The sequence below is a fragment of the Wolffia australiana genome, chromosome 4 (genome assembly GCF_029677425.1).
Source record: "Wolffia australiana isolate 7733 chromosome 4, ASM2967742v1".
In the NCBI taxonomy this organism is placed as follows: domain Eukaryota; kingdom Viridiplantae; phylum Streptophyta; class Magnoliopsida; order Alismatales; family Araceae; genus Wolffia; species Wolffia australiana.
The window spans coordinates 19643521-19653605 of NC_135838.1; the positions used below are offsets into that span (position 1 = coordinate 19643521).

The following is a 10085-nucleotide window of genomic DNA, read 5'->3' on the forward strand; positions in this document are numbered from 1 at the left end:
TTTACTAATATGATAATTCTATGCATGCTAAAAAATTTACGGTCGAAACCAAAAATATTAAAGTATATCAAACTAAAAGAACTATTGAAACATGATTTTTCATAAAATATAATAATTATATTTTAAAATTCTAAACTAACAGTAATTTCGTTCTTGAATGAAAAACACATCATATTTCATGTTAAAATGGGGATTTGATACTTCCGTGAATGATACCTGCTTATTTCTTTAGACCTTCTGTCACTTCAGACCATAACATGATTTCCCACTTTCTCATGGAGACCTTCTACACGCAAGATTCAAACATATATATATATATACTATATTGTGCAATATGCTTCAATAATATATAGTGAATTTATTAAGAAAGAAATAAACTTCAAAATAAGACCAACCTAATAGATCAAATGGACATCATGATGAACGATGAGATATTATTAGGTAAATAATTTATGCACTCTTTTTCTGGAGAAAATTAATTCCACGAGATACTGAGTTATAAATCTCATCAGTATGGATACTTCAAACTGGAGCTTCATGATAAATCTTAATGTTTCTCATGACACTATGTCGTAGAAGGGTAAAATACATTTTAGTTTATAGTTTCGCTTAGTCAAAATTCATGTGGGATCTGATAACAAGTCATTATTATCTAGCGGAAGCACTAAAAAGACTTGTTTAATCGTATTGATTTTGATCCGTGTACGTTTTAATCGAAATGTGTTTCATAAATTCACAAATAATTTTCCTAGGAAGTTACTTGCGAAGTTCTTGATATTCTGGTTGTGGCACCATTCTGCCTGTTTCTATATCTCCTCTATTTCAATGAAAGTATTACAAACTTTATTACCCTACAAATTCACGCGTGGCCGTCAAAGTTTGTTCAATCACACACACAATAGGATTGATATTTGATGCTTGAAAACCTTGTATTCCATAAATAATAACTATTCATTCTTGTCGAATCCAATTTGAAGATCTATTTTTCATTGCGCGATCAAATAATCTCTCTGCTCATCCTGCCATGCTTTCGCCCTGAGAAGATGCTCTCTTCGCGTACAAATGGGATCAACCTTCTCTCTCGGCATGTCGCGGTGGTAAAGAATGTTTAGTTTATCTCTTTTTATCATTATATCTCAGAAGCGATTCACGTAACCCAACTAATGGAACTAAGGCATTTCATTGAATATACGTTACAAATGGGCAGAGACTAAGTTAATTTCAAAGGAACGGATTAAGTAGAACCGACTCCTGGGAATTATTAAGTCACCCCTTGTCCGTAAGTCATTCAGTTTAATCAAACCAGCAAGATTGTTCTTTAAAATGAAGGGCAGTCCCTTAAAAGGAAAAAAATCTCACCTTTGGGATAATCCCAAGAGCAGTAAACACAGTCCCAATGCCTCGTCCACAGGATTGAGGGGTAAGAAGAGACCTTCAAAAGACAGGAGTGGCACAAGGCCCACTTTTAAGAGGAGGATCTCTGATTGGAAGATAATCGATTATCCTCCGCACTTGTCCCGGGGAGAGGAAGAATATCTCTGCCGAATACTTATTGACGGGGATTTCTCAAAGATCATAAGGCCTGAAACAACGCTGGACCTCTCGTTTTTTTTTCTATATATTGCAACAGGGGCGTTTAGTTGACGAAAATACATGCAAAGAGTATCAAATATAAGGATAAAATCAACTTCAAGAAGATAGGAGGTGTGCCCGAGTGAATACACTTCGTCTTGCGTCGAGAGAACGCAAAGTGGAGAATTTTTTTAATCAATCTTTCTTCAGACAAGCTCGAGCAGTTACATCAGTTCGAATCCGGAGAAAGATCGAAACCGTCAGGTTCTCAAAAGCCAATGAAATCGGCGGCGCTCCGTCGCGTCGTTGTCGCCGGCGGGGGGTCGAACGGAGATTCTATCGGCGTTGTTCGCTACCCAGCGAGCGAAGTCAGGAGAAGACGAAAGCTCCGCCATGGCACTTCTAGTCGACTCTCTGGTGAACGCCTTCCACTCCTCCTTTGAGAACTTCCGCTTCTCTGGCGTGCGATGAAAGGTGGAATAATACGTCTCCTCTAATGAAGGTTTCGCCGTTATCCCTGAGAATTCTTTCTTGATTAGAAATTGATGGAATTTTGCCGGGATCTGGATTTGGATTCGTCCCACGGACCTGTGCGCGTAGACGATGCGGTTGATTTCCTCGGGGGAATTCTTAACGGCGAGTTTTCGACTTGGGTTCTTCTTAAAAGTCCACGAAATCGCCTGCAAGGTGGTATTTAGTCGCCGATCGAGTACAGACGATGATGAAACTGAAGAAAATTCACCTGCACAGACGCCGCACAAGTCTCAGCTTTTTCTTCGATCTGAGGCTTAGCGTTAAAATTATAGCCATTATAAGACCTTCCGTTGCCAAAAGAGTGTCGATTGAGCTCTGAAAAATAAAAATAAAAAACCGAAGTTTCAAACAAAGATGAGCAACCCATCTTGCTAATCGAAATTTACCTGCAGAATCATGGCTGCGGCGAAGATCAGCAACGACCACTCCACGAAATAGGCGACATCTTGGTCAACGGACCCCGATTCATCAAGAACAAGCTTCCGAACGCCCCAAAACCCTAGCCAAGCGCCGGCCAGGAACAGACACAACAGAAAGAAAATTCCCAGCTGAAAGGGAAGGTGAGATCAACTTAAACTCGTCTCGCAAAACATCTCAAGCAATCGACAGAATAGAGGGAATTGTTTCACAAAATGAAACTTACATACAGGTTTGTGAATTTCTTCACCGATACCCAATTCTGTCAATGCAGATCGCAGTAATCCAGAGAGATAGTGCAGAAGAAAAGTGGCCACCCCAACCTGTCAGGACGGAAATATGGTATTATAAATAGAAATTAACCGCTAGAAGTTGATGCCAAGACGAAACGGATTCAGGATCTTACGACAGATGAATACAAAAAGATTGCCACTGAGCTCTTTCGGCCTGTCGGCAGTAACTTCATGCCCTGCAGATCATCAATGATTAAGCAATTATATCAAGTAATACAGAAAAATCAGATATTCAGTATTTCGATGTCAAATAGAAATATTTGCACAACTAAGAAGATCTAGTACATCGTTGAGAAAGCTCAGAGAAATTGGAAGCATGAAGATGTTTCAGTGGCAAAAAAATGGATGAAAGTTCAGGAAAATATAATACGAAGTTGCCGATAGAAAACATTGCAATACTTGTGATGATCACTTTAGTGAGCCTCAAGCTTATCTTGGGAGATATGTTATCATTAGAAGATAATTGTAATCCCAGCATAATAAAGAACATTAGGTATCCCCTAACTATTGTGAATCATGCAAATGATTTAACACTTTTAAGAGAAAACAGGAAGACTAAAGTGATCGATTAAGATTGAATTGTGAATTCGTGAACATTCATACATCCATAAATATCCACCCCTGATCAAACTTTTGGAAGAAAGGGTGCATCGACTAACACCAGGTGGGCATCAACAAGCACAGTCGACATAATCAGACAAAACTGATCGATTAAGATTGAATTGTGAATTCGTGAACATCCATACATTCATAAATATCCAACCCTGATCAAACTTTGAGCAGAAAGGGTACATCGACAAACACCAGGTGGGCACCAACAAGCACAGTCGACATAATCAGACTCCTCCGACTTACAATTCGCCCTTCTTTTTTTGTTCAATCATGTCTGCTTTCTTGTCCAGAAGAAGTTCATATCATAAACCAATTCTACATGCCTATTCAAGCTAATACGTAACCGTTTCAAAAACTCCTAGTTTGATCAATGGTTCGATATCATTGACGAGGAAAAACAATGGCCATAAATCATTGTGTTATGAAATAAAAGAGCAAATTTCCGGCAAATTAATCTGAGATGTACCTGAAAAAGAACCATTAAGAACACCAGGATGACACCTACAGCCATCGCACCGCCGTAGTAGAAAACAATCGACTCGCTTAGCAGACGAGCGAGCGCCATCAGAAGAACTCCAACGATCAGAAGCACCACTCGATGCGGCAAGAACTCTGGAAACAAAGATCAGATTAGGGCAAGAAGTCGGAATTTAGCGAATCCCGAACAAATTAGGGCAGCTTATCCCCAAATTCCTCACCATCTTCAGTGGAAATCTCAACAGCAGAGCACGGAAGACCAGGGTTCATCCGCACATCGAGAATCTTATCGGAGAAAGGTGAAGTAGCGTGAATCCAGGACCCTTTAGAAAGCTTCTGCCATTCGCCTGAACGACACATCCCCACACCCATTGATGAATTCCTGCGCAAGAAAAGATTACCGCGATCGGGCAATCACGACTGAAGATCGAACAGAGAAAGAGGAAAGCTGTTCACCTATGAAGGCAGACCTCGAGGGCCGGAATCCGCGAGCCAAGATAGGCCGCGTCGAGCTCCACCTTCACCTTCAACGAGTGAAAGAACAGATTGAGATGGCGTGCCCTAGAAACCCCCCGGACATGGATTCTGCCACACGAAAGCGCGGACCCGGGTTTGGAACCGGGGGAACCTTCAACGAGCTCACAAGGAGGAAGTTGAAGCTTCGCAGGAGGCCAACCAACAACCCGACCAGGATTTTCGTCCCTAGAGGCTGAATTCAGCGAAAACGCCATGAACAGGAAGAACAATCGCAGAGAAATCGGCATGGAGAAATCGCCCTCGTCGCAAGAAGTACTCTTTCTTTAAAAATTCCGACAAAAAAACAGACTCTTTATACCCTCCCCATTAATTAACTAGCGAGATTTCCGCCAAATTCAAGTTTCTCGGGCGGCGCTTCACGAGGGAGATCAAGACCGCGATCGGCCATAAGAAAGAAACCGACTTTCGGCACGCTTTTCACGAGTTTATGTTCTGAGACGAAGCAAAGAAAAAATTCTATCACGGGTTAGAACTTGGAACTTATAAACCAGAGAAAAATCAGATCTCCGAGATGCTCTGCAGCGACGGCCTCCACTGCCCCGGCCTCGCGACTCTACCGCGGGCGACTCTGCCCAATTCCTCTTCCTGGGCAAGAAATCGGGACACGATCAAACAAACAAGAAGAGAAAAACGAGAATTAAAGAAGAGATTAAGAACGAGGCGATCACCTTCTCCAGCCGAAGAAGAAGCTTCTCCGAGGAGAGCTCCTTCAACACCTCTGCGAAACAGCGAGACGAGTCAGTCTGAGATGGAGAAGGCGAAGGAAATCAGAGAAGAGGAGGACCCTCGAAGGAAACGAGACGGTAGACGCGGCCGGCGCAGAGAACATCGTCGGGCCGAAGAAGCTTCCGCCGCGTCGCCGCCGCTAAGTAGTGGCCCGGGTGAGCGCTCATAACATCGCTAGCGGCGATCGCACAGCGCACTCTCACCACCTTCCCTTCCTTAGTCTCCACACACACCGCCGAAGCCACCTCCGCCGCCTGGCAATTCCCCATCTCAACTCTCACAGACTAAGTCCCAAACAGAGAGCGAACGAGCGATAGAGAGAGCGGTGAAGCTACGTTTAAGGGGGGAGGGAATTGTAACTCAGGAAAACGCCATGGCCGCTGCCATTAAATTGAAGCACGTTTCTGGGTGTAAAACACCGAAAGGAATTACTCTTTGTCTTAGTAGGAAGGGAAGTATTTGCTGAGATTGTATGGCAGAGAGTAGAACTCCTCGCTTCTTGGGTCTCCTGAGAAGGTCCGGAAACTACGCCACCAGTGCCTCCCGCTGTCTTTCATGGCGTCCGCGTCGCCTCTTGAGAGAGTGCAATCGAGGAAGAACGCCGCCGTGGCGGCCACCATCGCCGCCGAGGAGAAGACCGCGTTGAGAGTATCGTTGAACTGCGGCCGGTGAAGAAGAGATTAGATCAGATTAGATTGTATTTTAATCTTGTTTGTTTGATTGAACTCACCGCTCTTGAACTCGAGTGGACTGGGCCGTGGCCGGCGATGAGGAAGAACTCTTTGAAGTACTGCGCCACGGACAGGCCGAGGAAGAAGGAGAAGCCGAGGATGAACTTGGAGCGGAAGCTGTTCAAGTTGCAGAATTGCAGAAGGCCGAGACCCGCCGAAGCTGCGCAAAATCAACGATTTTGATCTTCTCGTGACTGTGCGAATCTCTTGTCTGCGCAAAAAACTCACCGACGTAGGCGAATTGAACGCAGTAGAGAGCTGCAAAGATCGGAAGAGGAATCGACGCGAGGATCGCGCCGAATTTGCCGAGAATTGAGAAGAAGATCATGAAACCGGCGGAAATCTCGACGACCCTTCTGCTCCCCACTCGCGTCAACCCCAACAAGCCGACGTTCTCCCTTAACCGATTGAAGAACAGATCAGATTCGAACAGCGAGAGAAGAGAAGAAAGAGTTTCGCTTACACTGACGTAGCAGACCCGTTACCAGTTCCGAAGAGCCCGTCTAGTAAAACCCCGATTCCCTGGAAATCATCGGAGAAGAAGAGAGAAACGAGTTCAGAGTTTGGAGACGAGCGAAAGAGAGATTTAGATTTAACCTGCCAACCCACGCCGCGACTGAACACCGAGGGCGGCACGGGGGTCGAGCTTGCGAGCCTCTGCGCAGCGATTAGCGCGCCTGTCGACTGCGCAGACTCAGAAACTTGAGAGAAAATCGATCTTCTTGAAGGAGTAATGGAGTTGACAATGAAAATCGATCTTCTTGAAGGAATAATAGAGTTGAGAATGAAAATCGATCTTCTTGAAGGAATAATGGAGTTGAGAAAGAACCTCGACGAGAGCCACGAGAGAGGCCGCCATCATCGCAAAACCTTCTCCCGCGTTGAAGATGGGTCTTCCCCATTGAAGCGGATAAGGAATCCTAATCCTGCAAAACCCGGAAGAACGATACTCCTGAAGAACACCTTCCAATAGGAAGAAGATTCAAGGGTTTGATCACCATGGAGAAGCGGAAATAAGCTCTGCGCTGTGCCCTCCGCAGCTGAACTGAGTGGCTGGCTTTCTGTTCTTGTAGGCTCCCGCGGCGGTCAAAATGAAAGCGTAAACCCAAATAATTCCCACGGTGATCGCCATGGAGAATCGTTCGAAGATGATTCTCTTGCTCTTAATCACGTTGGGCGCGTACTGCAGATATATCCGTAGTTGGTGAAACGGTTCGATCGAAACAGTCTCCTGGAAAGAAAGACTGACAGATACCTGAGAGAGAAAGACCAGTAGAACGATCGCCGGAAGACCAATCTCCACGCAGTTGGCAGCCTAGAATTTCACAAAAAAAAAAAAAAAAATTGTACGTTGGAACAGCGGAGAAGAAGAACTGGGGAGATTGTTTGATCTTTACGACGGGGAAGCCGCTGCAGAAAAGCCCGAGCCCGGCGAGCGTGACGAGAGGTACAGCGGCGAGCGGGCTTAGAAACCTGCTCGAACCCAGAGAAGAAAATCAAGAATCGGAAAAGAGAAAGAGATGAGAAGATTAGTTGATTTGGTGAGACCTCACTACAATCCCCCAAACTCCCAAGAATCCGAAGGCTATCTGGAGACTGGAAGCGATGATCAGCGCCCCCTGAGTTGCCCTCATCGTTTGGTTGAATCTCTGATCATCCGAAATCCAAGATGAATGAACCACGGGTAAGATCGTAAGAACAAAGGAAGATGGAGACCTCTTGCGGGCTGAAAACGTCGTTGTAGCGCTGAGAATAGATGATAGAGAGAGTTGGGAGGATGAACGTCCGAGAGGAACTGATCACCGCTGGAAGACGTGTCCCGAAGTTGATTTGTAGCAGAGTGTTGATTCCGGTGACGAACACCATGGTTTGTATGACCTTACCCTTCTCCTCCTACAAGATTTGAAATCGAGAAACGCATAAACTAGTCTTAGAAAATCATTCATTGAGAGAAGATTGATGAATATCCACCCGTCCGCCTCCCATCCGATGGACTAGAATGTTGGCGATGAAGACCATGCTTCCCAGAGAAGCGACGTAGTGCTGGAAACCAAGTAAGATCGCCTCCGCTGCAACGGAAGAGAAATGAATTGACTATCGATCCGAGATTTCTATCACAATCTACGGAAAAATTGAAGTAAACCCCATCGAGGAGGGCTGTTTATGCAGTAATCGACGCCGGGCAGCTGCTCCTTCGCTGGGAAAGGCTGGAAATCGTCCTGCTTGCTCGCCATTGCAGGATCTCCCTGTTTTCACGCGTACCCTTTACAGACCGCAAATAGGAGAAGAGTTTAAACAATACGAGAATCTCTCTCGACGTACGTTTCAGAGGAAATCGCGAGGAAGATGGGGAGGTAGAACGACGACAGATTTGGGAATTTGCGTTGGTAACGGGGAAAGGAAGACGAACAAACTGGGCAAAATTGCAGAAGAAGAAGTAGAAGTAGAAGAAGAAGAAGAAGACTGCGTTCGGTATCATCTTTTTCCAATGTTGGAGACAATCCCAACGGTTACTGGAGACGAAGTTCGTACTGCATGCAGAGTCGTCGCCGGCGCAGCAGGCGACAATTCTCTGCCAGATCGACAAGACAGCCCGCCAAGTCATTCGAAGTGTGATATTTCTCCTTTCATAAGATAAACTTACGTCAAGGGATTCGTTTACTGAAATTAATTATCGGGGATTCGATCTGATGGTTCGAATGTTCGATCGGAGCGTTCGAATGATCGAATCCGAACCTCGATCTTAGGCTCGTGTTTTTCGATCCGGCCCATGTCCGGATCGAATAATGAGATTCGATTCCATTCGAACTGGCTGCTCGCATCGGATCGGATCGAATTGTTCGAATTATTTAGAAAACAAAATACATATATAATAAATGAAATGAGAGAGAGAATGAGAAAAGGAACCAAGAACGAGAACGGAGGTAGAAGAAAAGGAGTGGAGAGAATGAAGAAGAAGAGATAGAGTGAGGGATGATGATATTAGATCATTTGAAATCCGCAAACGTTGGTTCTTATTTATAATACCATATAATAGTTTTTTATAAACGTTTTAATCCTAGCCGTTATAATTGTTATAACGGCTAGAACGAGTTCTATCCTAACCGTCAGTTTGTTATCTACCTTTGATGAGATCCTATCTGTCTAAGTTTAATCCTATCTAGATTGAATCCTATCCGTCTATATTTGAACCTATATATAATCCTATCCGCCTATTTCTCTTAACGAGTATAGGGTATGTGTTCAATTCTTACTAGTTAATCTTTATTAAAAATCCTATTGGATCCGCTTTGCTGACGTGGCTGCTGGGTTGTTCACTCTACTTTGTCTTCGTCTTCTTCTTCCTTAACGCCCCCCTTCAAGCGAAACAGGGAAGGAGCGACATTGAGCTTGTCCCGAAGAATAGAAAAACGAGCTTTAGGAAGTGGCTTCGTGAGCGCATCAGCTATTTTTCCATTGCTTGGAATGAATCTGATTTGTAATTTCTTCTCTGCAACTTGTTCTGGGACAAAATGGAAGTCGATTTCCACATGTTTTGTCCTAGCATGAAAATGGGATTAGCTGCAAGATAAGTAGCTCCTATGTTATCACACCAAAGTATTGGGGCTGTTTTTGTGCTGATGTGGAGCTCCTTTAAGAGATATTGAATCCTCAGAACTTCTGTGGTAACATTTGCCAAAGCTTCATACTCGGCTTCAGTGCTTGACCTTGCAACTGTTGGCTGCTTTTTAGAGCTCCATGAGACTAAATTATTTCCTATGTACACTAATAATGCACTAGTAGACATCAAATTGATCTCCAGCCCAATCTGCATCACTAAAGACATTGATAGTTAAATCCGATTTTTTATGAAATAACAAATCATATAAATTTTTTCCTTTTAAATATCTTAATAAATGTTTTAAAAACTTCCAATCCTCATTTGTGGGCAAATGCATTTTCTGACTGGCTTTACTTACAGCATAAGAAATATTGGGTATAGTTAGTGTCAAATATTGTAAAGATCCTACTATCTTTTGATATAAAGTATGATCTATAGTGCTTTCTTCTGTAAGTATTGCTTTTGATAAACTACAAGGAGTACCAGATGCTTTGCAATGTTCCATATTGGACTGATGTAGAATTTGAGAAATATATTTTAACTGTGATAGTATATATCCATTGTCATTTTTAATAAACTCTATTC

The 10085-nt window shown here is 43.7% G+C and overlaps 3 protein-coding genes across 4 annotated transcripts; all 3 read right to left on the reverse strand.

Moving 5' to 3' along the window:
- Positions 1 to 1665: 1665 nt before the first annotated feature.
- LOC144702274 (transmembrane protein (DUF2215)) lies at positions 1666 to 4815 on the reverse strand. Of its 2 annotated transcripts, XM_078574251.1 has the most exons (9): positions 4362 to 4815; positions 4127 to 4287; positions 3895 to 4040; positions 2930 to 2992; positions 2754 to 2846; positions 2493 to 2654; positions 2315 to 2421; positions 2161 to 2252; positions 1666 to 2089 (listed from the first exon to the last, which is right to left on the reverse strand). In XM_078574251.1, the coding sequence occupies exons 1-9, from the start codon at positions 4667 to 4669 to the stop codon at positions 1833 to 1835; spliced, it is 1389 nt and encodes a 462-aa protein (XP_078430377.1). In that variant the 5' UTR covers positions 4670 to 4815; the 3' UTR covers positions 1666 to 1832. The 2 variants fall into 2 exon arrangements, with proteins under 2 accessions (XP_078430377.1, XP_078430378.1); XM_078574252.1 differs by lacking the exon at positions 2315 to 2421 and having other exon boundaries at positions 1951 to 2089.
- Positions 4816 to 4882: 67 nt separating this feature from the next.
- Positions 4883 to 5466, reverse strand: LOC144702275 (uncharacterized). The gene is made up of 3 exons (XM_078574253.1): positions 5227 to 5466; positions 5111 to 5160; positions 4883 to 5027 (listed from the first exon to the last, which is right to left on the reverse strand). Exons 1-3 carry the CDS (start codon positions 5435 to 5437, stop codon positions 4941 to 4943), a joined length of 348 nt encoding a protein of 115 aa, XP_078430379.1. The 5' UTR covers positions 5438 to 5466; the 3' UTR covers positions 4883 to 4940.
- A 62-nt stretch (positions 5467 to 5528) lies between these two features.
- LOC144702273 (nucleobase-ascorbate transporter 4-like) lies at positions 5529 to 8482 on the reverse strand. Its single transcript, XM_078574250.1, has 13 exons — positions 8043 to 8482; positions 7871 to 7968; positions 7616 to 7792; positions 7448 to 7548; positions 7297 to 7372; positions 7155 to 7214; positions 6898 to 7082; positions 6729 to 6825; positions 6497 to 6583; positions 6363 to 6421; positions 6128 to 6297; positions 5899 to 6059; positions 5529 to 5827 (listed from the first exon to the last, which is right to left on the reverse strand). The coding sequence occupies exons 1-13, from the start codon at positions 8131 to 8133 to the stop codon at positions 5609 to 5611; spliced, it is 1581 nt and encodes a 526-aa protein (XP_078430376.1). The 5' UTR covers positions 8134 to 8482; the 3' UTR covers positions 5529 to 5608.
- Between the last annotated feature and the right edge of the window lie 1603 nt (positions 8483 to 10085).

Excerpts from the sequence above, each read along its gene's own strand:
- LOC144702274 (XM_078574251.1), bottom strand. The coding sequence starts at position 4,669 with ATGCCGATTTCTCTGCGATTGTTCTTCCTGTTCATGGCGTTTTCGCTG. Across the intron at positions 4,288-4,361 it reads CTCGAGGTCTGCCTTCATAG|GAATTCATCAATGGGTGTGG; the intron begins GTGAACAGCTTT and ends TTTCTTGCGCAG. Across the intron at positions 2,847-2,929 it reads TCTTTTTGTATTCATCTGTC|GTTGGGGTGGCCACTTTTCT; the intron begins GTAAGATCCTGA and ends CCGTCCTGACAG.
- LOC144702275 (XM_078574253.1), bottom strand. The coding sequence starts at position 5,437 with ATGGGGAATTGCCAGGCGGCGGAGGTGGCTTCGGCGGTGTGTGTGGAG. Across the intron at positions 5,161-5,226 it reads CCGTCTCGTTTCCTTCGAGG|AGGTGTTGAAGGAGCTCTCC; the intron begins GTCCTCCTCTTC and ends GCTGTTTCGCAG. Across the intron at positions 5,028-5,110 it reads TTCTTCTTCGGCTGGAGAAG|GAAGAGGAATTGGGCAGAGT; the intron begins GTGATCGCCTCG and ends TTTCTTGCCCAG.
- LOC144702273 (XM_078574250.1), bottom strand. The coding sequence starts at position 8,133 with ATGGCGAGCAAGCAGGACGATTTCCAGCCTTTCCCAGCGAAGGAGCAG. Across the intron at positions 7,969-8,042 it reads AAACAGCCCTCCTCGATGGG|CGGAGGCGATCTTACTTGGT; the intron begins GTTTACTTCAAT and ends CTTCCGTTGCAG. Across the intron at positions 6,060-6,127 it reads CGTTCAATTCGCCTACGTCG|CTTCGGCGGGTCTCGGCCTT; the intron begins GTGAGTTTTTTG and ends GATTTTGCGCAG.